This window comes from Mus caroli, unplaced genomic scaffold (assembly GCF_978045245.1).
Source record: "Mus caroli unplaced genomic scaffold, Mus_caroli_1 scaffold_15, whole genome shotgun sequence".
Lineage (NCBI taxonomy): Eukaryota > Metazoa > Chordata > Mammalia > Rodentia > Muridae > Mus > Mus caroli.
In genome coordinates this window covers 65601841-65629680 of record NW_028227270.1, presented here as the reverse complement: position 1 = coordinate 65629680, position 27840 = coordinate 65601841, and the positions used below count along the sequence as shown (strand labels likewise).

The 27840-nt window shown below is 52.3% G+C and overlaps 2 protein-coding genes across 2 annotated transcripts in view; one reads left to right on the top strand and one right to left on the bottom strand.

Annotated features, from left to right (window-relative positions):
* The window catches only part of Cdhr2 (cadherin related family member 2), a 34507-nt gene extending 21419 nt beyond the window's left edge, over positions 1-13088 (top strand). The window contains exons 17-32 of the mRNA XM_021180083.3: positions 1249-1488; positions 2951-3020; positions 3302-3907; positions 4926-4997; positions 5463-5512; positions 7506-7654; positions 7811-7919; positions 9581-9669; positions 10013-10081; positions 10170-10247; positions 10347-10407; positions 10500-10624; positions 11026-11139; positions 11220-11297; positions 11556-11613; positions 12875-13088. Coding sequence (XP_021035742.1) covers positions 1249-1488; positions 2951-3020; positions 3302-3907; positions 4926-4997; positions 5463-5512; positions 7506-7654; positions 7811-7919; positions 9581-9669; positions 10013-10081; positions 10170-10247; positions 10347-10407; positions 10500-10624; positions 11026-11139; positions 11220-11297; positions 11556-11613; positions 12875-13018 — 2112 coding nt within the window. The 3' untranslated portion in view covers positions 13019-13088. The remainder of the gene's footprint in view (positions 1-1248; positions 1489-2950; positions 3021-3301; positions 3908-4925; positions 4998-5462; positions 5513-7505; positions 7655-7810; positions 7920-9580; positions 9670-10012; positions 10082-10169; positions 10248-10346; positions 10408-10499; positions 10625-11025; positions 11140-11219; positions 11298-11555; positions 11614-12874) is intronic.
* A 39-nt stretch (positions 13089-13127) lies between these two features.
* On the bottom strand, positions 13128-26124 carry Gprin1 (G protein regulated inducer of neurite outgrowth 1). The gene is made up of 2 exons (XM_021180986.2): positions 26020-26124; positions 13128-17031 (listed from the first exon to the last, which is right to left on the bottom strand). The coding sequence occupies exon 2, from the start codon at positions 16875-16877 to the stop codon at positions 14085-14087; it is 2793 nt and encodes a 930-aa protein (XP_021036645.1). The 5' UTR covers positions 16878-17031; positions 26020-26124; the 3' UTR covers positions 13128-14084.
* Between the last annotated feature and the right edge of the window lie 1716 nt (positions 26125-27840).

The window sequence follows — 27840 nt, the reverse complement described above, 5'->3', positions numbered from 1 at the left end:
TGTATAACCCTTTGTATGAAGAATGGGCTGTTTAAAAAGCACAGCACAGCAGCTGGGAGTGGTGGTGCACGCCTTTAATCCCAGCACTCGGGAGGCAGAGGCAGGTGTATTTCTGAGTTGGAGGCCAGCCTGGTCTACAAAGTGAGTTCCAGGACAGGCAGGGTTACACAGAGAAACCCTGTCTTGGAAAAAAAAAAAAAAAAAGCACAGCACAATAGCCAGGTGTGGTGGTATGTACCTTTGATTTCACCTTTGAAAGACGGAAACAGGCAGATCTCTGTGGATTCCAGGCCAGCCTGGGCTACACAGTGACTCTCTGCCTCAAAGTAAGTTGGGTGAGGAGCTGAAGGGATGGCTCAGCAGTTTAGAGAAAGCACTGTCTGCTCTTGTGGAGAACCCGGAGTTGATTCCCAGCGCCCACACAGTGAGTGGCTCACATCTGTAACTGCAGTTCCAAGGGATCTGCTGCCCTCTTCTGGCTTCCATGGGCACTGCACACACACAGGGAGTGCTTCCCTTCGTGGGGGCAAAACACAGATCTAAAAGAAAACAATCTTTTAAATTTTAAACATGAAAAAATATAGTGCTGGGATAGGGGTGTGATTTGGCTGGTAGAGGGCTTTTCCTAGCACCTGTAAAAAGCACTGGGTTCCATTCCCAACACCACACAAACAGGGTGTGTCTGTGCATGCTCTGATCTTAGCCTTCTGGAGGTAGAGGCAGGAGGATCAGACATTTAAAGTCATCCTTGGCTACGTAGTGAGTTTGAGGTCAGCTTGGGCTCCATAAGATCGTGTCTCTAAATAAATAAATAAATAGCCTACTGTGTGTGTGTGTGTGGGGGGGGGTAACAGAAAAAGACAGAGAAACAGAGCATGCTGACCGTAGCAATTGTGGTAAAATCAGAATCTCTTTTAGGATTTCACACTTTTATATTAAAAAAAAAAAAAAACAAACCCAAAGCCCAGTTGAGTCTCTGTATATAGTCTCCCGTACCCTTCTCTGTGTCAGCGTTATAGGAACTCCCACTTCAGGTCTCCTCTGAGGATTTAGCTCAGGTCCAGTTTTGCAGGATTCATTCAGCACTTATCTGGGAGATGGACAAACTCAAGGTTGAGACTGCGAGCTTCTGCTGGCCATGCCCTGCGCCTCAGCAGGAAGCCATGGCCCGTGGCCATTTAGACCAGTGCTGGGGGGTGGGTTAGCCTGAGGCCTATATACCTGATTGGGGGCCAACTATGTCCACAGGCCTATGATGATGACCAGCCAGACACTAACAACAGCCTCCTGCTCTTCAGCCTGCTTCCTGGGCCCTACAGCAGCAACTTCTCCTTAGACCCCAACACAGGGCTCCTCAGGAATCTTGGGCCCCTGGACCGAGAGGCCATTGACCCTGCCCTGGAGGGCCGCATCGTGCTAACTGTGATCGTGGCTGACTGCGGCGAGCCTTCCCTGAGCACTAATGTCAATGTCACCATCACGGTAGAGGTAAGACCGGGTACTCCCACATAGCCTAGCTTCCGGGTTCTGGCACAAGCTTTACTTCCTGCCTCGTACAGCATGGGAGATAAGAGGTTGGGACCTCGGCTGCGGAGCCTTTGGCGATTCTTGTCCTTAAGTCAGAAAGACTGGGGTGGGGGTGGGGGTGGGGGTGGGGGTGAAATCAGCATGAATGAATGGAGGTGTCCTGAAGAGGGTGTCACCTGGGGAGGGCTCTCAGTGCCTTTGCTCTGATTGCCATGCACGGGGTCTTGTCTGGAACCATCTTGACTGGCAGCAAGAAAAAAGCCAGAGTCAAGTGAACCCGGCTCCAATTAAGTTTCCTGCACACCAAGAGGTGGACATCAGGACCCAAGCAGGCTGGTACACACTTATAATCTCAGAACGTGGGAGACTGAGGCAGGGTGATTGAGAGTTTTAGCTCATCCTGGGCTATATAACAGACCTTGTGACCTTGTGACCTTGTGACCTTGGGCGATGATCGAGACACTGAGGCAGATTTAGGATTTGTTGGCTTCTTGGGAACAAAGTAGAAGACTAAGGAAGAGTTACACTCACTGGATTAGAGGGACCCCTTTGCCCTGTGAGCTTCACATTCTCTTTGTGTCAGAAGCTACCCTATTTTTAAATAAGGACACCGAAGCCCAAAGAGGCCAGAACCACGGTAGAGGCAGAGCAGGCGTCTTAGACACTCCCGTGCGAGGGGGGATGACCTCGAGAATTCAGCAGCCTTGTTAAGGGAAGCCAGTGGCACCTGTCTAAGGAGTCACTGTCAGGAGCTCAGGAGATGAGTTACATGGTGTGACCTCTATCCCTGAAAAAGACAAAGGAGGAGAGAGTGGGGAGAGAAAAGAAAGACAAAGGGAAAGGAAGGAGGGAGGAAAGGGAGGAGGAGGAAGAGGAGGAAGAGGAGGAGGAGGGAAGGTACACCCACTGAAGGGCTAGAATTCCATTCCCAGGTCTCTGTCCTATGGTTACATAGACAAACCTGACCACCAAAGCATGTATGTATGCCCACAGATAAGGGAGGGCTGGGTTATTCAGGGCATGCCCAGGCACAAGACAGGGTTCCAGTTGTGCGCGTGAGCAAGGGCAGAAAGCATCAGAGTCCAGCTCAGACTGAGCACTGAGCTGGTGTCACGGGGCTGAGAGATGGGACCTCAGGCTAAGCTAGATGGGGTCACAGACAGAGACCCAGAAATAGTTCTGGAAAATGGACTTACAGTAGTTCTAGGCTGAGGTCAGGCTAACAGAAGGAGCACTCTGGATTTTTCCTTTCTTTCTTTTTTGGAGGGTTGTCTGAACATCTGGAAAGTGGTCAGTGTTGTCCGAGGGATGTGGAGTCGATGGCTCTGTCTGTAGAGATATTTCTGGGTTCTCAGATGGCTCTGGGGAGGGTGAACCTGGGGCTGCTAGTGTCTCTAGCTCTCAGACCTGCCTTTCCTTTTAGGACATCAATGACAACCTGCCTGTCTTCAACCAGTCTTCTTATGAATTCTTTGTGCTGGAGAGAGTTTCAGGTATGTGCCCTCTTGGCTGGTTGGGGTCCATACCTGGACTGGCTGTGCAGATGGGAGGGGAATATGTATCCTAGCACCTTGGCTACAGGCAGGATGCTCCTGCAGGTATCATCCTTTGGTGAGGCACAACTTAGGGAAAGGGGACCCTGGAGAAGAGGTGTGTTTACATCCCATCTCTGACACCAAACAGTGAGCCATGCTAAGAGCTCCATGATTAGGACCAGCCTGGAGTGCCCGAGGCCTGCACAGGTGTCCCTCCAAGCTCTGTCCTCTGTCCACAGGAGCATGGGTGGGCACAGTGAAGGCCTGGGATGCTGACCAGACGGCAGCCAACAACCGCATCAGCTTCAGCCTGTCTGGGACTGGCGCCAACAATTTTACCCTCCAAGGCGATGTGCTGGAACAAGGGTGGGCAGAGGGTAGCCTCTGGTTGCTTCCGGATGTGGGCCTGGATTACGAGACACAGAAGTTCTTCCACCTGACAGTGAGTGCTGAGAACCCAGGCCCCCAGGGCCTCGATTCTACAGCCAAAGTCAACGTGACGGTGATGGATGTGAATGATGAGCCACCTACCCTGGTCGCAGCCTCACTCCAGGCCATCTCTGTGACTGAGAATGGCTCCGAGCATGGCCAGGTGGCTCAGGTGATAGCCCAGGATAAGGATACTACTGCGTTGCTGAGGATAGAGCTGGTGGACGTCATCTGCACCAAGGCTGGGGTTGACGTGGGCAGCGTGTGTCATGGCTGGTTCTCCGTGAATGACAACGGCTCTGTGTACATTAATCAGAGTGAGGCCATCGACTATGAGGCTTGTCACCTGGTCACGCTGGTCGTGCGGGCGTATGACCTCAACACGGATCCCCGCTTTGATGCTTACAGCAGCAATGGTGAGGAGGTCTGCAGGGCTGAGGCTCAGGGTCTGGGGACCACTTCAGCCCTTGTCAACCATGTCTCTGGCTATGTCCTCTCGAGGCTTCTGTTCTCCATCTGTCCAGTGGGGAGTGGTGAGGGGGGCGGCCTGTGGAGGGTGAAAGCATTTGAACATGGTGTTCAGTGGATTGCCTGGAAGCACCTACTGAAGGCCGCCATTCTGTGAGGAGCTTTTTGCATCCTCATCCCATTCCACACAGGCACAAGGGCCACGTTAACAGTGAGCACAGCACGGAACCGTGCCAGGCACCGTAAAGCATTTGCTCATTTTATCCTTGCACAGTCCCATGAGCTCGTAGTATCCATCTAACTTAAAGATGAAGAAGCCAAGGCACAGACTGGGTACGAGGTTTTTATTTTGTTTTATTGAGACAGGGTCTCGCTCTGTGACCATGGCTGGCCTCATATTTATAATCCTCCTGCCTTGGCCTCCCGAGTACTGGGATATACACTTGTGTGTCAGTACTCCTGGCTCAGAGTGAGTGTTCAAATGACCAACTGACATAAAATGTATATATCACACTTACATATTAATATAGACATACACATACATAGTATTTATTTATATACATACATACATACATACTTACACACACATACACACACACTTTTAGGTGTGTTAAGAAAGCCCTGGACCTTGCTTATGCCAACCAAGTTTGCTACCACTGACCAATACCCATCCAAGTATAACATGCCTGGTGAGCTGGGGCAGAGACAGGCCCACCTCCTGGATTGCCTCTCTTGTGTGCCTCTGACTAGCTGGCTGCCTTTACGAGGGTGGGAACAATACTAACAGTCAGAGCATCTGGAGGAGACCGTGAGGACCCCTGGGCGAGGAGCAGGGGCGCACAGGACAGGCAGAGCAGGGAGCACACAGCAGAAAGCCTGCTGAGGCTCCAGCCCAGGCTCAGTCTTAGGCTCTCCTCGTGAGAACTGTGCTCAGAGCGTTGATCCACAGCACCTTACTTACCCCAGGAAGCCTTCTCATCAACATCAAGGACAAGAATGACAATGCCCCCTACTTTCTGCCTAACAACCAGACCTTCGGTGAGTGAATGTGGCAACCCCGTCTTCATCTTGTATGCACACACACACACCTTGTAACATGGGATTACCCTCAGACATCCCCCTCCCACCTCCGGAAAGCCTCCTGGGTTGTAGCAGGAAGGGACACCGAGTTCTCTTTCCAGCTCTGTATCAGCTGATGGCTGGCTCTAAGGCAGGTCTTTCCTCTTTGGGTCTCCATTTCCCCATCTGTACAAGAGATGGGTGCCTTGCCAACTCTAGCCCCGGGGACAGCTGAGATGCAGTCACTTTTGCAGAGGGACTGGGGATGGACTTGTGGAGTGGACTCAGATTATAGGGAGTACTGGGTACTGTCCCTGTCATACTTTTAGCCAGGTGGGTACTGTCCCAGCTGCACTTATGGCCAGGTGGGCACTCTCCCAGCTGTACTTTTAGCCAGGTGGGCACTGTCCCAGCTGACTGACCTCTTCCTGCTTGCATTTGTAGTGATCATCCCAGAGCTTGTGTTGCCCAACCAGCAGGTGGCTTCTGTCCAGGTGAGTCCTCAGCTCCTGCGGTTATCTGTCACAGTAACTCCAGGGGACAAAACTAAAGGTTTCAGACCTTTTAAGTGCCCTAAAGATGTTTTAACCCTAGGTCCGATGGGCTCAGAGTGGCGCGGGCTCACACAAAGCCTGGAGCTGCTGCAGCACTTGCCCAATCGATGAGTTCCCCTCCTGCTAATTGTGCAATTTAGTATTCATAAAAATTTCATGACTACTTGTAGGCTACATTTTCCTGATGATGCCAGAATTCTTGAATGTGATCAGGAACCCATAGCCAATTGTAAATTAAAAGGCTTTCTTCTACTTAAATAGCGTTCTGAGCACAATTATAGCAATGCTTTCGATTTGTTACAGTGATGGATGTGGGTGTGTGTCTAGAAGGTGGCCAAGCCATGTAGGGTGAGCCCCGAGGCTGGAGCTGCCGTGCTTCTCTGGGATTAAGTTTCCCTTCCTTTCTGTGTGTAGTTTGAGACAGGTTCTGACCATGTAGCCTTGGCTATTTTGGAACTCACTATGCAAACCAGCTTTGCCTGGAATCCACCTGCCTCTAATTCTGCAATACTGAGATTAAAGGCATGGGTCACTGCGCCCAGCTCAGTCTGCCTCTTTGACAAGAGGCTCCTGCATTAGGAAAGGCCTGGCCGTCCCCATAGAGAGTTGAGGGTGTCCTTAGGACAGGAATTCTCCTGGGGACAGCAAATTCCTCTTTCTAGATTCTTTCAAGACTTCACCCAGTTAATTTCCAAGCCAACCGTATGCCAGTGTCCCAGTTTAGTCATGGCTTTGAATTGTTTTCTTTTGCACACATGCACTGGAACACATGTGTAGGTGGGTTCACATGCTCCTGGGTGTGTATGCATGTGCTGGACAGAGTGTATGTGTGTGTGTGTATTTGCGTATTCATGTAGGTTGTATGTGCATGTGTGTGCTAAAACCAGTGTAGGGCATTGTTCCTTAGGAGCCACCCCTCACCCTGCTTTTAAATGGAGACAGGATCTCACAGTAGCCTGGAACTCGCCTATTAGGCTGACAGGCCCAGGGATACACCTGTCCCCAACTCCCCTTTGCTGAGATTACAAGTGTATCCCAATGTACCTGGTCTTTTATGTGGTCTCTGAAAGCCAAACACAGGTCAGGCCCTTGGGCCTGCAGGGTAAGCATTTTATTGGTTGAACACTGCTGGTTTTTTTTTTTTTTTTGGTTTGTTTGTTTGTTTGTTTTGTTTACCAAGATTGGGTTTCTCTGTGTAACAGCTCTGGCTTCCTGGAACTTACTCTGTAGAGCTGTTCTTGAACTCACAGAGATCTGCCTGCCTTTGCATCCCAAGTGCTATGATTAAAGGTGTGTGCCACCACTGCTTGGGTTCCAAACTAGTGCTTTTTTTTTTTTAAATTAATTCCTTTTTACAACCAGAAGCCCAGACATTCATCACCCTGAGCTAGAAGCCCTATGTACCTGTTTTATTCTTTTTTAAGACACTGGAATGAATCCAGATGTTCGTCCCTCCTTCTTGTCCATTTCTGATCCACTAGAGAATGTAGACAGGACTGAAGTGAGGGCTTTAGAGAGAGAGGGTACACACAGTAGGTGCTCGAGCTGAGCAAGGCTGTGATTGGGAATGAGTGTGTATGTGCCTGGCAATTGAGTAGAGAGTGGGGCAGCTTTCAGTACAGGAGGGCTTTGGGTGTTATATTGGGGTACACGAGAAAAAACATAGGCAAATGTGGATGTGTAGTGACCTTGATCTTTAAAAAGCCCAAGCCAGGTGTGATGTACATTTCTTTAGTCTTCTGAGGCAGCGGCAGGAGGATCACAGAAATTTCAAGGCCATTCTGGTGTAATAGTGAGTTCCAGGCCAGCCAGGACTATATGGTGAGACCTATAAGAAGGTAGCTCTGCTCTGTAGTGGCCACTGTAGCGTCTGATTGTGGTGGGAATGGGAGGCCTTTCCTGGCCTCTCCCCAGACATCCACTCTTGCTCCAGGCCAGAGATGAGGACTCAGAAGACAATGGGATCATCATGTTCTCCATCCTGAAAGCAGAATTTGTCCGCAAAGATGGAACTACCAACCCTGTCCAGGTCTTCCGGATTACCAGATCAGTGGAAGCTGGCCTGTTCACTGGCAGCATCGAGTACTGTGGTGATGGCCTCCTGGGAGTGGGGGGGGAGAGGGAGCCCAAGGCTGAGGCAGGTCTCCATCCTGGAAGGTGTACAGGTGTTTTTTCAGTAGGACTGTAAGAACCCAGATTTGCTTATGGAATAAAGCTATGCCTTTACTTCTCTCGTAGGCTGGTGACCAACCTTGATTCTACTATCCAAGGCACATACCAGGTGACAGTTCAGGCCCAAGATCAGCCCACTGTGGGTCCTGCCCTAGAGACACAGACCACTCTGAATGTGAGTGCTTTCCCTGCCTCTAGCCCCTGCTGTTCTCCGCTAGCCTGTGTTCCTCTTTTGTTTGTTTTTATATTATGTTGTTGTAAGATGGGTTCTCACTATGTCGCTCTGGCTGGCCTGGAGCACCGATGTAGGCGAGGCTGACCTTGAACTCACAGAGATCCAACTGTCTCTGGCTACCAAGTGCTGGGATTAAAGGCATGCTTTACTGAAGTTTTATCCAGAATACTTGTCATAGTCAGATGGACCTGTCACCCTGTCGTTTGGGGGACAAAGGCAGGAGCAGCTTGAATTTGAGGCCAGCCTGGGCTCCATAGCAAGACCTGGCCTTAAAACAAATCATAAACCACACACACACAGATACACAGACACATAGACACAGACACACACAGAGATACACAGAGACACACACACACAGACACACATGCACAAACACAGACACACAGACATATACACACAGACACACACAGACTTACACACATACACACACACACACTCTGACACGCAAACACACACACACATACACACATACAGAAATATACATAATTACACACATAGACACACACACAGAGACACAGCGCTCCCACACCCACTCCCCCCCTAGATACACAGTAGGACACACACAGAGAGATACACAAACACACAGAGACACATATAGACATACAGAGATACACACAAATGCACACATAGACACATACATACACACATACAGTGACACACAGACACACACAGACACACAGAGACACACACAAACACAAACATAGACACACACAGAGAGATACACAAACATACACAGACACACAGAGATACACACATACACAAACATAGACAGACACACATAAACTGACACACACACAGAGGTACACAGAGACACACACACTGACACACACACACACACACACACACTTTGATGTTCTCACTCACACATCAGAGACAAGAACAACCAGCACACACATGGAAAGTCAATTCCTGGTCCACATCAGCTCTGAGAAGGACTAAACGACACTTGTAACACTAGAGGTGTTAACTCCACCCAGACCCTTCTTACTCTTGTTGGGACATTAAATCAGTTGTGATCTTTTAAGGAGGGCATCTGTCCATCTCTACACACGTGCACAAGACACATAGTGTTTTAGCCAGAGAGTCTCCTTCCAGGGGTGTTCCTGCAGACACTCTGATGGTAGGCACATCAGGGTACATGAGAGCACCCGGTGGTAAGGAAATCATGAAGAGGTGAGGGTGTGTGAGACACTCACATGGACCTGCCACAGACACTAGATCATGTAGAGTTATGAGGAGAATGCCCACGACCAAGTGAGCGAGCAAAGACACGTGAGGACGGCATAACCCAGGATTCTAAGCGTGTGGCCAAGGAAGACCATGCACAAGTTCATGGGATTATCTACAGCCAGACAATTCCAGGATGAAACCTTCTGAAACTTTCATTCTGATGGCCTCTTTAAAGTAAGGCGGGGGAGGGGTCTGAGTGTGGAAGAGCCTGTGCTCTGTGGGCCCCTTTGTGGTGTCTGGATCTGGGTTTCAGGGGAATATGGTACATGCGCTGCCACAGCAGCTGTGTGTCCTGAGAGGCAGGTGCTGGTGATGAACTTGTGCCTGCCCCATGTTTCTGACATCCCCTCTGCCTGCCCCGCCTACCCTAGCTCTTCACTGTGGACCAGAGTTACCGCGTGAGGCTGCAGTTCTCCACCAGCAAGGAGGATGTTGGTGCCAATGTGGAGGAGATCAAGGAGTAGGTCTGGGAAGTTGGGGCTGGTCTCAAAGAACTAGATGAAACACCTCTCTACCCTGTCCCTGATCCATACTTTACCTGGTCCCCACCTTTGGTCCTGTGTCTGTACCCCAAGAAGGCAGAATAAGATGTGAACACAATTACCTTTGTGGTTGTGAAGCCAGGCACCAGAGAAGAGCCAGGGGCCTGGGAGAAAGAACTGCCATTTCTGATTTGTGCAGAGGTGTCAGCCACTTAGCAAGCTTTCTGTCCTCACAACTCCTGAGTCCACTGCACCGTCCTGGCCACAATCCCAGACTTAGGTCCCCACTCCAAGTATCTGTGACACCTGCATTCTTTGTAGGGCTCTTATCCAGGCGACCAGGACCTCTGTCTACGTTGTGACCATCCAGAACATTGACTCTACGGCTCGGTGAGTCTTCCTAGGCCCAGTGGCTGGGCTGAGGGAAACGACAGTAGTTACAGAGGCTTGTGGTGTTTCTGCTGTTTGTCTATTCCAGGGCCCGAGCCAGCTCCTACATGGACGCCTACTTTGTCTTTTCCAATGGGACAGCCCTGACACTTACTCAGCTGAATATGTGAGTGGGGCCCTCTGGGAGGGTGGGCAGGGGAAATCAGAACAAGAAGCCCCCGGGGGAGGTCAGTGACCCTTGGGTCTAAGCAGGGCTCTGTGGCAGGATGATCCGGAAAGACCAGGATGCACTGAGGCAGCTGCTGCAACTGGGGCTGGTGGTGGTGGTGAGTGTGTGTGTGTGTGGCCCCCCCCCCAGAGGTCACAGGTGGGGGAGGGGTATGACTCCCACAGCTTCCTCACCCTCCCTCTTCTCCAGAGCTCCCAGGAGAGCCAGGAGCCCGATCAGCAGAAACTGCTCACCAGTGTCATCATAGGACTGGTGGTGTCTTTGGTGCTAGTCCTTGTGATTATGATTACGGCCCTCGTGTGTTTGCGGAAGAGGTACGACTTGTATTTCTCCCCGAGTCTCCAGCTCTCCCCTGACCCCGAGGTCCAGTGTGCGTGGGGGTGGGTAGAAAGAGCTTGGTTGGGGTCAAGCCCCACCTCCTCACCGGCAGAATGGACTTTGCACTAGATTCCTCCATGGATTTGGGGTAGAAAGGCTGAATACCCCAGACTGTTGCCACTTCTTGCATAGGCGGTAGCTTCCTGAGTTTTACTCTGGCTATTACTTCTGGCTGTCCGTGTGGCTTTTGGCGACACATTCCCTTGGCTATGGGTTTCTACTCCCTACAAAATGCAGCTAAAATGGTCACCAGCCAGGATCCCTGTGAAGCCACAGTTGAATGAAGGGCCCCCATAGGCTAGTATGTTGCACATGTAACTTCTTCCCGGCTTAACAGCTATCACCGGAAGCTTCGAGCTATGAAGGCTGGCAAGGAGGCCCGAAAGACACCAATAGAGACGACAGCTCCAACTGCTGCTATCCCGGGGACTAACGTGTACAATACTGATCGGTGAGCAGGGGTCAAAGGGGAGCAAGAGACCTTGTAAGATGGCTAAGGGCCATGGCTGCTTGACCAAACTTTCTCCTCAGGGCCAACCCCGTCCTGGACCTCACCACCAAGGATCTGGGGTTGGAGTGCCCCTCCTCCAGTGACTTGGACTATGACAGGTGAATTGTATCTCTCACTACCAGAGGAGTTGTTTGTAGAGGGGGCAGAGGTGGTGGTGATGGTGGTGATGCTGATGATGGTGATAATGTTGGTGGTCATGTGATGGTGTTGCTGATGGTGATAGTGTTGGTGGTGATGGTGATAATGTTGGTGGTGATAATGTTGGTGGTGATGGTGGTGGTGGTGGTGGCAAGCCCACAGACTGGGGAGGCTGGGTCAGCCTGCTAACAATCTAAATTCAATCATTCCTCCCATAGCCTCAATTCCCTAGATGAGAACTCTGTGGACTTGGACATGGACAGTAAGGAATTCAAGGTAAGATGTGGGAGGGGTTAAGGCAGGATGTGGGAGGAGTTGGTTCCTGGGGCTTCGTATTTGAGACTCTTCTCAGACAGGGTGGAACTCAGGATGAGTGAGGCTCAGCACTGCTATTCCCAGCACTGTGACCCTTGGTGGGCTGCCTCTTGCTTTGGGCTCTCAGTTCCTTTCATCTGTAAATGGTAATCAAAAACGCATGCTCAGCCGGGTGTGGTGGCGCACGCCTTTAATCCCAGCACTCGGGAGGCAGAGGCAGGCGGATTTCTGAGTTCGAGGCCAGCCTGGTCCACAAAGTGAGTTCCAGGACAGCCAGAGCTATACAGAGAAACCCTGTTTCGAAAAACAAACAAACAAACAAAAAAAAAACAAAAAACAAAAACAAAAACAAAACGCATGCTCTGCAAGGGTGTTGTGGAGATTAAGCCAGAGCAAGCACGTAGGGTAATGGTGGAGCCCTTGCTGAGGCTCTGGGGTCAGGTGTCAGTGCCACCAACAAAACCCCAAACCAAGGGAAGGAAAAGCCCTGGCCCAAACCACGTAGCCAGAAACTGGTCCCGCCTGTTTTTGATCTCTGTACAAAAATGCTGGTGGAGTCGGTGAGGAAGAAGTCTAGAGGCTAGCAAAGGTCTCCAAGGAGAGAGTGGGAACCCAGTAAATGACAGGGATACAGCCATTGCAGTGGACCAACTTAGCTCAGGGCTTGGGCTCTCTCACAGGAAGGTGTATCTGTGAGGAGGAATGGGTGGGTGGTGGGCTGAGTGTCTAATGTCACAGGGGAAGGGCAAGAAGGACAGCAGAGATGTGTGAGTGCCGTGATCAGGTATAGGTGTAATCCTGGGTGAGGTTTCTAGAACAGAGGGGAGATGCCAAATTCAAGCAGAATCCGTTGTACCACGGACATCCACAAGAATGGTTGAGCAGTTTCCACTTCTCTCAGCAGCGGATCTACAGCTATGTCAGGGATTGAGGGGCCTTGTCCAACCCATGGCTTGCTCTAGGGCAGGAACTGTGATAAAGTTGTTCTTTGGTCTATGACTGGTCTGAATACCAGAACACTGCTCTGCTGGGGTTAGGCAAAGGCCACAGACCACCCCCTGGGGCCAACCCACCCTTGGCCACTGCTGCCTCTGGGATACAGCAAGGTGACAGAGGCTCCAACAGAGTAAAGCCTCAGGGAAACCCCAGCCGAGGAGACATCGGCTGTCCTAGGGTCTGGGGCAAGAGCCCCATCCTTACCCTCCCCTCCTTGTCTCTCCAGAGGAAGGATCTTCCAGGAGACCCTCCTGAGCCTGACCCTGAGCCCCTCACTGCAGTGCTCTCAGGAAGGTCGGCAGGTGCGAGTGAACAGCAGAAAAAGAATCTGTCCTTCACCAACCCTGGCCTGGACACCACAGATCTGTGATGGAGCCCGTCATTCTTGGAGCTCAAACTGTACTGTCTGCCCTCCCCTAAAATATAATATATGGCCTTGCTTTGCTCCTTACTGTCAATCATAGACAAGAGTTGGGGAAAGGTTTTTATTACCAATGTATACTGTGACAGTTAGTAGCCAAAAACGGAGGCTAGAGGGACCAGGGCACTCAGTGGTTACAAGGAACTTGGGGCTCACAGCATTGTGTGTGGGAGAGGGGTAAGAGGGGAACCTTTAAAGACAACCGTGGATATCAAATGGGACCTCCATCCTGTTCCCAATACCTAAGACCAGCTGTCACCCAGGTGGTCGACGTCCTTACAGTGACCTTTGGTCCTAAGACCCACTGACCTTTCCAATGACTCTCCTCAGTTGAGCCCCAGGGCATTCCTAGCCTTTGGCCTCTATGGGAACTGTGCATAGTGACTGGGATGGGGAGGAAATAGGACTAGGGTACTGGGCTAGGTGGGGAGAGACAGGGATGGGGTAGGACTACCAACAGCATGCAACAGATGCCCTGGCCATGGGGCCAGCACCATGTGGAGACCCCTCACTGTTCAGAGACTCACTCCCTCCCCGCCCCCTAGACTCCTCCTATTCAGAGTCTGCCTTTCTGGTGGCCTTACATCAATCCTGGCACACGTGAAAGAACACTTAAAGATCTGCATGCAGTCTTTCCCCGTTCTGGGGACCTGGCTCACTGGAAACCTCAAAGCACCAGTCTGGCCATCTCAGGAGCCTGCCTCAGCTGTAGGGTGAAAGGGTGGGAGCAGGTCCCTGTGCTCTTCCCGTAGTTCCCGCGGGAGTGGAGCAAAAGGCTGTGAGGGAACCAGGGTGGAGTTGTCAGGGCTGGGTGTGTGGGCTCCTGGCCACAAAGGGTCTGGATATGGGGTTTTCGTCAGTGTTTGGGAAGGAAGGGACTGGAAAGAAGCCCCTGAAGGCGGCTCACTCCTCGGAGGCGTGACGCACTTGAGGGGGGGACATAGCTTTCAAGGGCCAGACCTCGAGAAGGGAGCCTGAGAAGGTTGGAAACCCGGGCCTACAAAACGGGGACAGATCACTCGGCGGTGGGGCCCGCCCGCGAGCAGCACCGCGGCCGGCGCACACTCTGCAGCAGCGCGCGGAAGAGGCCCGGCGGGCGCTTGGCGGCGCCCTCCGCCGGTGCGGTGCGCACGGAACCTGCACGGCCTGGGCCCGCGCGGACGGCGGGCGGCGGCGCCGGCGCCCCTTGGCGGCCGTGCTCCTCGATCTGACGCTCCAGATGCTTCTGGATGGCCATGCCCAGCACCTCCACCTCCATGGAGGCACCGTAAACTTCCCACGTCATGCCCTTCTCGTCCCAGCTCACGTCGCGCACCGGCTCGGTCGCCTCCTGGGGCGCCATGGCGGCCGCCAACACCGAGCCTGGCCGCACCCGCACCTCGGGGAAGACGGGCGGCACGGCGGGCGGCGCTGCGGCCTGCGGAGTCATGGGCCCTGTGGCCACCGAACGTGTCTCGGCGGCTCCCAGCGACACCTGCAGGCCCGCGTCCCGGCGCGATGGTGGCCTGGGTGCGGGGCTGGGCGCGCGCGGCGCCGCCTGGAAGCTGAAGGCCGGGCCGCCCGCGCCGTCCTGCGGAGACATGGGGCTCACCGCCACCGAGACGCAGGCCTGTGCGCCTGCCTGCGTGCCCGCGTCCTCGCGTGGCGGTGGCGCTCCGGCGTCCCACGACGGCGCCTTGGTGAAGTTGTCGCGAGTCCGTGGCCCTGGCGGGGGCGCTGCAGCCTCTGCGCTGGGGCTCTTCTGAGCCGCCGCTGCCGCTAGGTCTTTCTGGCTGGTGCTGGCAGAGGGCTCCGGCTCTGGCAGGGATCCGATGCTCCTGGTATCTCTCTGGGGCTGGGCTGAGCTGTAGGGTGTGCCATCTGATTGCCTGAGAGAGGACGTGGCCTTGTCTGGGGCCTGAGGGACAGTCTTGGCCGAAGTCTGAGACTCTGCTTTTCTAGGAGATGGAGATGCAGAGTCAGCCTTCCCCAGGGACACAGGCTCCACAGTCGTGGGGGCGTCGACTTTTCTGGAGGGATCTGTCTTCTCAGACAGTTGTGGCTGCTCCTTTTGCAAAGACGGAGTTTCCACCTTTCCCGGGGATGTGGCACCTGGAATCTGGGTTACCACTTTGACCCCAGATTTGGGCTCAGTACTCCCTGTGGCCCCGGTGTCCTCCCGTGTGGAGTTGCCAGGATTCCTTTTCTCTGAAGCCTTCAGCTCTGGGATGCCTTCTGCTCTTTCTGAGGCCATGAGATCCACTTTCCCTGGGGATACCAAAGCTGTTTTTCCTGAACTCATTGAGGCCGTTTTTCCTAAAGTCATGGCGTCCACTTCTCCAGGGGAAACCGTTTCTGCCTTTTCCTGGCTTGCAGAGCCTGCCTTGCTTGAAGCCAGGGGATCAGTCTTCTCTGAGGCTGGGAGACTTGCCTTCTCCAAGGGCTGTGGGTCTCCTTTCCCCTCAGTCACCTCAGCTTTTGCAGCAGACAGGGACCCCCAAGTCCCCAGAGACCTGGTATCTCTTGAACTCGAAGACCCAAGGTCTGTCTTTCCTGAAGACTCGGGATTCCCCTTTTGAGATGTTTTCATGTTTCCCGTGACAGTCGTGTGATCCACCCTTCTAGAAGACCTTGGATCTTCTTTTCCTGAGGATAATGTTTCTGTTTTTACCAAGGACACACGTTCTGCCTGCCCAGAGGACAAGTGTTCTGGTTTCACTGGGGAGACAAGTTCTGAATTTCTTAAGGAAACAGGGTCCACTCTGCCTGAAGGTCCTGTACTGTTCGAAGATGTAGGACCTGTCTTTGCTGGAAACACACCTTCTGGCTGTCTGGCAGACACTGTTTCTGCTATTCTCACAGATACAGACCCACCTTCTCCTGAGGAGACAGCCTCTTTCTTTCCAAGAAACTGAGGGTCCTTCTTGGCTGAGGACAAATTTTCTGTATTGCTCACAGCTGCAGGACCTACTCCCCCCAAGCATACAGGATTCACATTTTCGGAGGTCACAGGAGCCACAGTTACTGAGGATGCAAGCTCCGTCTTGCCTGATGATCCTGGAGTTAGCTTCCCAGAGAACTCAGGGTCTGTCTTTTTTGTGGAGGCAGAATCTGCCTTGTCCGGGGGTTTCATATCATTTTCCCTCAAAGACACAAGATCTCCCTCTCCTGTGGATCCAGGGCGCTCTCTTCTGGAATGCATGACATTCTCTGGTTTTGGATCCATTTTGCCTGAGGATATAATCTCTACCTTTCTTAAAGACCCAGCATTGTCCCCTCCTGGGGACACTATATCCACTTTGCTGGAACATGGCTTGTCTACTTTTCCCAAGGACCCAGAATTCTCCACCCCTGAAGCTGTGCAGTCCACTCTTCCTACCGTCCCAGGCTCCCCCTTTCCATAGATCATAGGCTCTGCCTTTCCCTTCGACACGGACTCTTCATTCCTCAAGGACCCAGCCTCTTCCTTTCGTGTGGAAGTGGAGTCTGCCTGCTTCAGGGAGTTGCCATCCATCTTCCCCGAGAACACAGGATTTCTGATCTCTGAGGCTGTGGGAGCGGCTTCTGCTGAGGACATGGGCTCTGGCTTCCCAAACAAAGTCGTTCCAGAGGCGTCTGAGGTCAAGGCTCCATGTGCCTTCGATGTCTCTGGGAGAGGGCTGCAGTTAGGAGAAGGGCAGGCTAAGCTCCCAGCAGGCCTCTCAGAACAGGAGGCCCCTTCCGCAGCCCCACTGGAACTGGTGTGTCTGGGGTCCATGCCTAAGCTCTGGTCCAGGGCGTGCCTTGGGGGTGCAGGGATGGCCTTTGGAGAGGAGCAGCAGTCCCTCATGACCGGGCCTCCAGTGCCCAGGCTCCCATCCTGTGGGGAGCAGAGGGAACTTAGGGGGCTGGAGTCCTTCTGAAGCAGGTGGAGCCAGGCTGGGTCTTTAGAACTGACGCTCTACCCTCATCGTCGTGTTTGAGCTCAAGTCAGCTATCTGGTCCTGAAACAGAGAACAGACTCAGGCTTAGGAGACACTCCAGGGGGAATGACTCAGTCTGTCCAGGCTCCTCACTGGATTCTTGGTCCCCATCTGGTCCCCTTGTCAAGAAGGTCTCAGCTAAAAATACAAAGCCAATCCTATCACTGCCTGCTTCATCACACCTCATAGCCATCCAGGAAGCCAACACTCCCACACTTGGGATACTGAGGCAGAGGATTTTCTAGTTTGAGGCCAAGTTATTCAGTAAGATCAAACCCCAACAGACAGACAGACACAGTGACCTTTCACAATGTGGCTATAATCTGACTTTTTTTTAAAATTTTTAATATTTTTATTACATATTTTCCTCAATTACATTTCCAATGCTATCCTAAAAGTCCCCCATAGCGCCCCCCACTTCCCTACCCACCCATTCCCATTCTTTTGGCCCTGGCATTCCCCTATATTGGGGCATATAAAGTTTGCAAGTCCAATGGGCTAATCTGACTTTTTAACTTCACTGTCATTCCCTACTCCATCAGCCTCAGCTCACATTCCCAAGAGTGATGTATTTGTCTTCAAGCCTAGTGGCTGCAAACTTTTAATGTCACTGGGCCAGATGGGTCATTTGAGTGAGGGAAACAAAGGGAGTGGTATAACTATGGCAAATGGTAGAGGACATGGCTTTTCCAAGAGGGCCAGAGTGCCACCCCCAGAGCCATGAAACCTGGGATCTGTAGAAGCTCTTCTAGTGTCTTAGGAAGAGAGAGAAAGCTGGACGTTGATGTAAAATATGCTAACTAATTCAAGATTTAAATAAAAACCCCAAACACTATGCGAGCCAAAGAAAACATGTCTGCAGGCCACCAGTTTATGTCTGTGTAGGCCCTGAGGAGCTGTCAGGGAGAGGACATAGGAGTCGTGTGCTTTCAGAGACTGCTCTGAGATACTGTGGTAATCGGCTGAAAGGAGATAGAAGCTGGCTCAGATCCAGCAGGAAGCCAGTCAGACTCTCAGTGAGTGATGCTTCAGTCCTTCTCAGAGCCCCTTCTATACAGTGGGCCCTGGGCAGCTACCCTGAGTGACCTAGGTGGGAGACCACCCTGAAGGCAGAAACAGAGCTGAAGAACCGGTATAAGGCTGCAGTGAGTGACAGCGGGGGTGATCTGTAGAATGCTAGGTAGGTGGGGACTGTTGGGCAACAGTGCTGGGATGGAGATTGGAGGAGAGAGGGGGCTCTGTTTAGGATGAGCTGAATTCATGTTGCCCCGGGCGCATTAGGGGAGAGGGTCTAGCAGGCAGACGGACCTAGGAGAGACTGTCATTATTCACGCAGCAGCCCAAATGAGCAGAGCTGGTGATGGCCCCTTACCAGCATCCAGACTCTCTCGCCCATGCTCAGGCCAGAATCCCTAGAGTGGCAGTGTTCAATCTGTGGGTTGTGACCCCCTTGATGTCATGTATCGGATATCCTGCATATCAGATATTTACATTGCGATTCATAACGGTAGCCTTTACAGGTATGAGGTAGCAATGATAACAATGTCATGGTGGGCGGTCACCCCATCATGAGGAACTGTATTAAAAGGTCAGAGCATTAGGAAGGTTGAGAACCGGTGCTCTCCAGTGTCTCTTGGCTTTCATACACCATGACCCACCCATCAGCAAATAAGTCTGCTGTCAAACCACATCTAGAACCTGGGTACTGGCTGATTCTCTTGCCTCTTTAGACCCTTCCTCCCTCCTCTCTCTGTTATTCTAGCTCAGAGGGATATCTCATGGTTCCTTGACCATTTCCCTGCAGGTATCTGCATGGTGACTCTCTGAGGTTTTTCCTGTATAAAATAGCCATCTCCAATTCTGGCTGTCCCTCTCCATCCACCTTGAGTTTTGTTGTTGTTATTGTTGTTTTGAGACAGGGACTCATGGTGTGCCTGGCTTGGAACTCGATACATAGACCATGCTGGCCTCAAATTCTCAGAGATCAGCCTGCTTCTCTCTCCTCAGTGCTAGGATTAAGGACTCCACACCCAGCGTTGTTTTTTACTGAACTTAAAATCCAGAACACCTGGCTGATGCCTGATTCGTCATAGATATATGTGTTCATGGAATGCTAGCTCTCTGGTGGGGCACACCTGTAATCTTAGTGTGCAACAGAAGCAGGAGCTCAAGCTGGAGGCCAGCCTGGGCTCTATAGCAAGACCTGGCCTCAGAAGAAATCATAAACCACACTCACATGCACATACACAGAGACACATACACACACTGACACAGAGACACACAGAGAGACACACACATACAGACGTAGACACACACAGAGATACACATGCACATACACACACACAGACATAGACGACATTCCCACCCCTCACAGACACACACATAAACACACTGGCACACAGACACACACACATCAGAGACAAGAACGACTGGCACACATATGGACCTGGTCCACATCAGCTCTGAGAAGGACTGAACGACACTTGTAACACTAGAGGTGTTAACTCCACCCAGACCCTTCTTACTCTTGTTGGGACATTAAATTAGTTGTGATCTTTTAAGGAGGGCATCTGTCCATCTCTACACACATGCACAAGACACATAGTGTTTTAGCCAGAGAGTCTCCTTCCAGGGGTGTTCCTGCAGACACCCTGATGGTAGGTACATCAGGGTACATGAGAGCACCTGGTGGTAAGGAAATCAGGAAGAGGTGAGGGTGTGTGAGACACTCACATGGACCTGCCACAGACACTAGATCATGTAGAGTTATGAGGAGAATGCCCACGACCAAGTGAGCGAGCAAAGACACAGCCAGACAATTCCAGGATGAAACCTCCTGAAACTTTCATTCTGATGGCCTCTGTAAAGTAAGACGGGGAAGGAGTCTGAGTGTGGAAGAGCCTGTGCTCTGTGGGCCCCTTTGTGGTGTCTGGATCTGGGTTTCAGGGGAACATGGCACATGTGCTGTCACAGCGGCTGTGTGTCCTGAGAGGCAGGTGCTGATGATGAGCTTGTGGGTGCTTGAATATCATGAGGTATATTTAGGACAGTCCTAAACAGTATGGGTTGCTGGGCAGTGGTGGCACACGTCTTTAATCCCAGCACTTGGGAGGCAGAGGCAGGTGGATTTCTTAGTTCGAGGCCAGCCTGGTCTACAGAGTGAGTTCCAGGATAGTCAGGACTGCACAGAGAAACCCTGTCTTGAGAAAACAAAACAAAACAAAACAAAACAACCAAAACATTATGGGTCAGCAACTTCCCGTGGCTCTTGATGCAACCAGGAGTTTCAATATACTTGAAATGCTAGTGTTAATATAGCATACTGTCTATAGTTAATTTTTAAAATGCTTATTTTAAACTAAACATTTAGTATGTAGGTGTTTGTCTTCATCAAGTTATGTGCACATATATATGGAGGAGGCCAGAGGTGTCCCGATCCCCTTGAAGCTAGAGTTACAGGTGTTGTAGCAGTGGGTGCTGGGAACTGAAGGGGGATCTTTTGAAAGAGCAGCAAGCGTTCTTAACTGATAAGCCATCTCTCCAGCACTTCATCAGCTTTTAAAAAACAAGCAGAAGGGGATAACTCTAAAATAACTATAACAAAGAGCTGTGCACGCGGCTCAGCGGTAGAACGATTGCTAGCGTGTGCAGGGTCCTGGGAAGAACAAAACAGCAGTAGCAGCATCACATTGATCCCTGAACCAGGAATCCTGGCATTTATGGTCACTGTCAGGTGACATCCCGGTGTGTCACCCTTTCTGTGTCTATAGACCTGGCAACACAGTAGATAGCTTACTATTAGAATGATCGACGGAGACTTGTACTTTAGGAGGTGTCGGGGGCTCTCACTCCATTTTGCATGGTTGCACCTCTTTGAAAAACAGGAAGGTGAAATGGTTCTCTGTGAGGGTCAGTCCATCTCCTCAGCATGCTTCTAAGGCCCATAGATCACTTCTTTCCTTTATTGGTATTTATCTTTTATTAACCCTTTCATACCCAAGTGCATGTGCGTGTGAGCTCACACATAAACACACACCTGTGCACACACCCAAGCATGTACACACTTGCACACACACAATGTGACTGCCTTATGTACACCCATGGCTTGGAGTTCCCTCCTGTCTCAGCCCCCACACACCCTCTGTTGTTGGCATCTTATCAGAGTTTTAGCTCTCGGCTTAGATGTTCCTTCCTCCAGGAAGCCTTCTGTGCTTACCAGCTTCCTCTGAGGTTCCACGCCCTCTTCCTACTCCCAGCCATGTTTCTGTTACTCTGTATGTGTGTCCATTTAACATGGGTTCCTGATAGAACTTCCAATGGGTCTCAACTGATACTGTTCACCTCTGGGTCTCCCCCAAATCTCATGTCCGAGGCTTGGGAGGATGGCAGTCACCAGAAAGATGGACATAGAGAAGGGCATCTTGCTGGGGACTCTAAGGCCTTAGGTTTTGGAGAGCTGGACTGGATGCCTCTGTGTTTGTGGGCAGGGTATGCAAGAGACAAGTGGGATGCAGGTCTAGAGCATAGGAGACATAGAAGGGGTGGTCCCTGATCTCCAGAGAGAGAAAGAAGGGTAATAAGCCAGAAGTAAAGAAATGCCATTTCTGATATGAGATGCTGTGAGGACGAAGGACTGGACAGCTGGTCTAGACACGCGGTCAAGGAAGGCCCCCTAAGTTCTGGGCCACCCATGAGAAGGCCAGAGAGGCTGGAGTGGAGCTAGAATCAGACAGGCAGGACATGGGAGGAAGAGGCAGTAACAGCTTCTTGAGCTCACAAGCAACTGTGTGAGGCCTTGGGGGAGCGGTGGGGACTCATCCTCAGCCTACAGTCTCACCTTGGGGGAGCTAGCCTGTGTGCATAGGCCCTTGGGGGAGCCAGCCTGTGTGCATAGGCCCTTGGGGGAGCCAGCCTGTGTGCATAGACCCTTGGGGGAGCCAGCCTGTGTGCATAGACCCTTGGGGGAGCCAGCCTGTGTGCATAGGCCCTTGGGGGAGCCAGCCTGTGTGCATAGGCCCTTGGGGGAGCCAGCCTGTGTGCATAGGCCCTTGGGGGAGCCAGCCTGTGTGCATAGGCCCTTGGGGGAGCCAGCCTGTGTGCATAGGCCCTTGGGGGAGCCAGCCTGTGTGAATAGGCCCTTGGGGGAGCCAGCCTGTGTGCATAGGCCCCTGTGTTCCGCTCACACGCAAGACAGTCCTGTGAATGCAGAGATACAAGGTTAGCCTGGCTTTTCCTGAGCAAACACTGCTGTGTTTTAAGCAGGAAGTGTGTGTAACTGTTCTGTGGCCAGATCCCTTAATTCACTGAGTAAAGTCACAAATATGGGTTTTTAAAAAAATATTTTTTAAGTATTGGCTCTTTCTTTCTTTCCTTTTCCATACAACGAAGGCCAAACAAAACATGGTCGATTTTGTGACCTATCTTGTCCTTGGAACTGTGGGAAAGGATGTTGTAAGCCAGAGTGACTGGGCAGATGGGCAAGAGGAAGTGCCCTGAAACCAGTGAAGACCAAGGTCTATTTGCCATGTTTCCTTGTTTCCTCCTCTGAAACATAGGAACTTGACAACTGCCCAACGATAACTCAGAGAGGGAAATACAGCCAGGAAGGGTCAGAAAGGGCTAAAGGAGGGGTTCCTTGGGTGGCCCCCACTCCTCCTTTCACGCTGGTAACCCAGCCAGCCCTAGGTGTCTCCGCACATAAGCTCCTGCTGCTTCTTGTGTGTGGCCTGGACAGAGAGTGCCAACAGTTCACTGTTCAGCAGCTCTGAGACTTCCAGCAGGGCCCTTCTCGTGGCCCCCCAACCCCCACCGAACTCAACACCTCCTTCCCCATCAGGCTTGTTGTGAGAATTAGAGCCGATGAGGGGTGTGCATGGTTCTGCTCACGTTAGGGCCAGGCTGTATACATGGAAAGCCTGTTTTTATCTACTCAGTCTGTCAGAGCCCAGCTGTGCTCCCAGGAGGGGGTGGGGGTGGGGGTGGGGGCTGAGTCTGAAATGGTTGCAGCAGAGACAAAACTCAGCAAAAAATCTGCCTTTAGGACGTGCTTGTTTGGCCCATGATGCTAACAATTTTTTTTTTAAATCAGGTGTGTGTGTGTGTGTGTGTGCGCGCGCACAATAAAGGTCAACCTTGGGTGTTGTTCCTCAGTAGCTGCCCACCTTGTTTTTTGAGACAGGATCTCTCTCACTGGGACCTGGGACTCACCATTAGGCTAGGGTGGCTGGCCAGTGAGGCCCAGGGACCTTTCAGTCTCTGGCTCTTCACAGCTCTCTCTCTCTCTCTCTCTCTCTCTCTCCCTCTCCCTCTCCCTCTCCCTCTCCCTCTCCCTCTCCCTCTCCCTCTCCCTCTCCCTCTCTCTCTCTCTCTTTCTCTCGTGGGTGGAGGGCATCAACTCTCTCTAGTCCTTTTAAGTCAATTTTAAATAAAGGAGCAAACACGTCAACATCTAAACACTGATAGAGTTCATGTGGAAATCTGATGTCCGGGTTATTCTGGCAAACTAAAATTTGGCAAGCTGAGTGTGCTTCCTGCAGAGCAACGGCCAGCTGGAGATGAATAGAATGGCCTGAGGAGGCAAGCAGCCACAATCCCCACCCGCCCTCTGGTGTCCAGGACGCTAGCTCTAACTGCGCATCACCACCAGTCTCTGAGAGTGGATGCCTTTTCTCTTATCACCAGCCTCTCCTGCATGCTCCGGAGAAGCCCAAGTTTTGACACATTCCTCACATGCCAATAAAAGCAGGAAGTGACTTTGCCTAAGTGCTTACTACATACACAGCCTGTACACATGTCAGGCAGGTGACATGCTCCTGTTTTCCAAGAAGGAAGCAGAAAGTTTGACAGGCAGGCATGGCCACGTGTTGACATACCCCACTTTGTAAAACCTCCCAAGAAGAGGTTGGTGTCCCAATTCCCACTCCAAGTTCTAGGTTTCTGAGATGGGATCAGGTCCGGTACAGGGGACAGACAGCTTGGCTAGATGTGGGTAGAAGCCCCAACTTGGTCACTAATCTGTTCTGTGACTTTGTGTGGGTTTTCCACACTCGGAGCCTCTGTCTCCCATTTCAGTGCCCCAGAGACAAATTCCAAAGGGTCTACTGCTCACCAGTTTGCTGAATCCTTCTTGGTTTGGGAGGAACTCTTAGTAGCTTTCAGACACTAGGCGCCCAGGCTAGGGGCCCACATACTCTCCCTCCACGCTACCTCTAGAAGACAGCTCCCTTCTTAGCTCCTCATGCTTAGCCCTGGATCCAGCACTCAGTACTCTCAGGCTCACTTTATCATCTAGACTCTAGCCACAGCAATTTCACAATGGGGCCCCTTGTCCATTTTGTACCACAGACGAGGACACAGAAGTCGGGAGGAAAGACCACCAAGGGCATGAAGCTGAAGGGAGGAAGACTGGGGTTCAGAATTAATTGAGTCTGATCTCAAAGCCTGGATTCTTCCCAGTTTATGAATCAACATCTACACTCTAATGCTTGGCTCTCTTCTTTAATCTTTGTGTGTATGTGTGAACGTGGGCGCGCACATTCTCATGCACACGTGGAAGTCCGAAGGCGACCTCAGGTGTCAGCTCTTGTCTCTCAAGGTCTTCTTGTTCTACACCGGGCTAACTGGCCCTTCAGTTCCTAGGGATTCTCCTCTCTTCCCTCTCACTGTTGGGGTGTGTAATCCAGAATTGGCAGCAGGCTGAAATAACCGTGTAGGTGAATGGCCGGCTCACCTGGTATGCAAATGAGTGAGTGGACTGTTCGTGGAAGACACCAGCAGTAGCCCATCTGGGCCCAGGACCTGGCTCCTGTGTCCTAATCAAGAAGACCTTGGTGTGCCTTTTGTATAACCCGTGTGTACTGTGCATGTGTGCCTTGTGGAGGGTCACTGGGATCCTGTGTGCCTTGCAGTCTCACCTTGGGGGAGCTAGCCTGGGTGCATAGGTCCTTGTGTTTGGCTCACATGCAGGGCAGTCCTGTGAATGCAGAGATAGGAGGCCAGCCTGGCTTTCCCATTTCCTCTAGGATTTCTTCCCAGTCTGGAGTCATCTCTACACCCCCAGCCAGGGCCAGAGCTTCTAGGCACCTGCAAACATCTCCTGCTATGGTAACAAGACTGACAAAGGCTTGTGTATGCCTGTGAGTGTGACTGAAAAAAAAATCCCAGTCTTCTGCCACTTGTCCTCTCATCTCCTAGTGCCCCCCCCCCCCACGGCGACCACCCCCCTGGCAGCTGCCGCAGGTGAAGGAGTCTGTAACAAAAGGCCTTCTTTGAGAAACACTCCCCAGGCCATCTGTCCATGTGTTCATCCAAGCCACAGAAGGGCAAGGATGGATGTTCAAGGGTGTGCGGACTTGTGCTAGTGCCAGTTGAAGAAGAGCAGCAGGCTAAGAGACAATGCAAGGGTGTGCACAGGGTCACAGCCTGCTCCAGGGTGGAGGGTACAGGAGGGGCGTAAGCACTAGCCGGAGCAGTGGGGCTGGATGTCGGTTAGAGTATTGCTGACTTGGATCCAGGATTGATGCTCTGAGTGCGTAGCCTCACCTGGGTTGCACTAGGTGGGTTGCACAGGTGGCCGGATGTGTGAATCTGATGGAATGACCAAAGCCCGTGTGTGTGTGTGTGTGTGTGTGTGTGTGTGTATACCTTTGGCATCGTCCAAAAATGAGGTTCCCAGGCATGAACGCGGTGTGTGACCACGTCCAGGACTGTGTGCCACACTGGGTGTGTGACGGGGTGGGATGAATCAATGAGAGCGGCCCCTCCCCCCGGTGGCGGGAATCGCCCCCTCCCGCACCGAGGTGCGGAACAAAGCGGCGGGCAGCGGGGCTGGACGCGGGGTGGCCTCTGCCCACACCACAGGCCGGGGCCGTTCACCGGGGCCCCGCCCCACCGCGCCCCGCCCCGCCGCCCCCGCCCCGCAGCCTGAGCCCGATGCCCGGCGCGGCCCAGGACCCTGGACAGCGGCCCCGGTCCGCGCGCCCTGCGGCCCCACGCGCGCCCGCCGCTTACCGGCGCCGGCTCCTCGTAGCTCCGGCTCGCGCCGCGCAGACCACCCCGGTGCTCCCCGGCCGCGCTGGCGGGCGGACCCGACTCCGCGCCGTCCCTGGTCGGCTGGGCGCCCCGCCCCGGGCATGCGCGCTGGGCGCACTCGGGAGCCGGGAGGGGGCGCCGCGGGGGCGCGCGAGGGCCGGCAGACGCCGCCCGCCCTGGGGACCGCGCGCCCGCCTGGTGCTCAGCTGGGAGCACCGCGGGCGCACGGGCGGCGGCCGCACTGGAATCCCGGTCTTCCCGATTTGCCAGCTGCCTCGGCGAGGAAATTTCCCGCGTCCCTCTTGGCCGCACTTCCGGCCTCTGCCCCCTCCGCCCCGCCCCCGGCCCTTTGTCTCGCTGCTGCCCACGCTCCGGCGAGTGGCGGCCCTGGGCTGGGAGGCGCTCGGCGTCCTCCCTGCAGCAGCCTCCCCGACGGGGAGTCCGCCCACCCTCTCTGGTCTGGGTATGCCCGGTCTCCTCCTCCTGGATACTCTCCAACAAGTCACCTCGCCTCTTTGAGCCTCAGTTTTTACATCTGTAACTAGTATTAAATCGCCTCATAGCGGTCTTAAAAAAGAAAGTGCTTGAAAGAAGGTGTTTAGGAGTCCACTTGAGTGAACCGCTGAAGGCGTGAAGACTCGCTGCCCGTTTCTCTCTACATTTGAGCAGAGGAGTGGGACCCTCTCCTTGGACTTCTTAGATGAGAACTCTGTGATATCTTGGAAGTGATAAAAAGATACCTGTGCCTGAACTGTGAAGCCACTTGCTAGATTACTAATGCAATTGAAAATCTTAGACAGGGACACAGAGCTAAAATTTGACTTTTAGGTGTCGATGGCTTCCATGTCCAATCAGGCCAAGTGAATAGTCTACGCACTTTTTTTTTTTTTCAAATATGGGTAAGTTTCTTGTTTGTGGTCACACCATTCCTTGGTAGGTCGAATTGGGGTTGCAAATTTATACAGGCCACTTTCTGAAGCCCCACACTTGGGCTTATGTTTTAGTAACCATTGCTTATCTGTTTACCTTACCTTAATAAGAGTAAGAAAATCTAGATGGCAAGTGAACATTTAAAATCCACAGGAAAAGCCAGGAGTAGCGACACTGCCTGTAATCCCAGCACTCAGGTGTCTAGAGGAGGTCGGTAATCCTGAGTTCTGAGCCAGCCTGATCTATATAATGAGTACTTGATCAGCTTGGACAAGACTGATATAATAAAACTAGCAAGACGTTGTTTCCAAAAGTGCCAGGGCAGCCAGGGCTACACAGAGAAACCCTGTCTCAGGAAAAAAAAAAAAAAAAAAAAAAAAAAAAAAAAAAAAACTCAAAACAATGGAATTTATGTTGGAGAGCACGGACCCGTTTTCAGGACCACGGACAGCGCACAGCAAGAGTCGCTCTCCTATTTTCTTGGTGCTGAAAATGGTTCTTCCACTGCCCAAGAGTGTCCTTAGTTAGCTTCAGAATTTACAAACCCTGGTCCACATTCATCATTTCACCGTTCGCCAGCTGCCCCCTCAAGGTGAGTATTATTGGCTCTCTGGCAAGCAGGAAGGAATCGAGGCTTGGGAGGTCCATGAGACACACAAAAGTGGCAAGAACCAGCTTTGATTTACAGCAGTCTCCCCAGAGGCAGAATGACCCTGGAGCAGAACCAAATATATTGCAGAGTCTGTGGCAGTGGTTCAGGTGAGGACTGGTTATAAACGAAGCCGCAAGCCTTTGATAAGATGGAGTGGAGGCGACTCTTACCTATTGTGGGGAAGTCAAGTGGTCTTGATCTTGGATGTTGAGAGACGC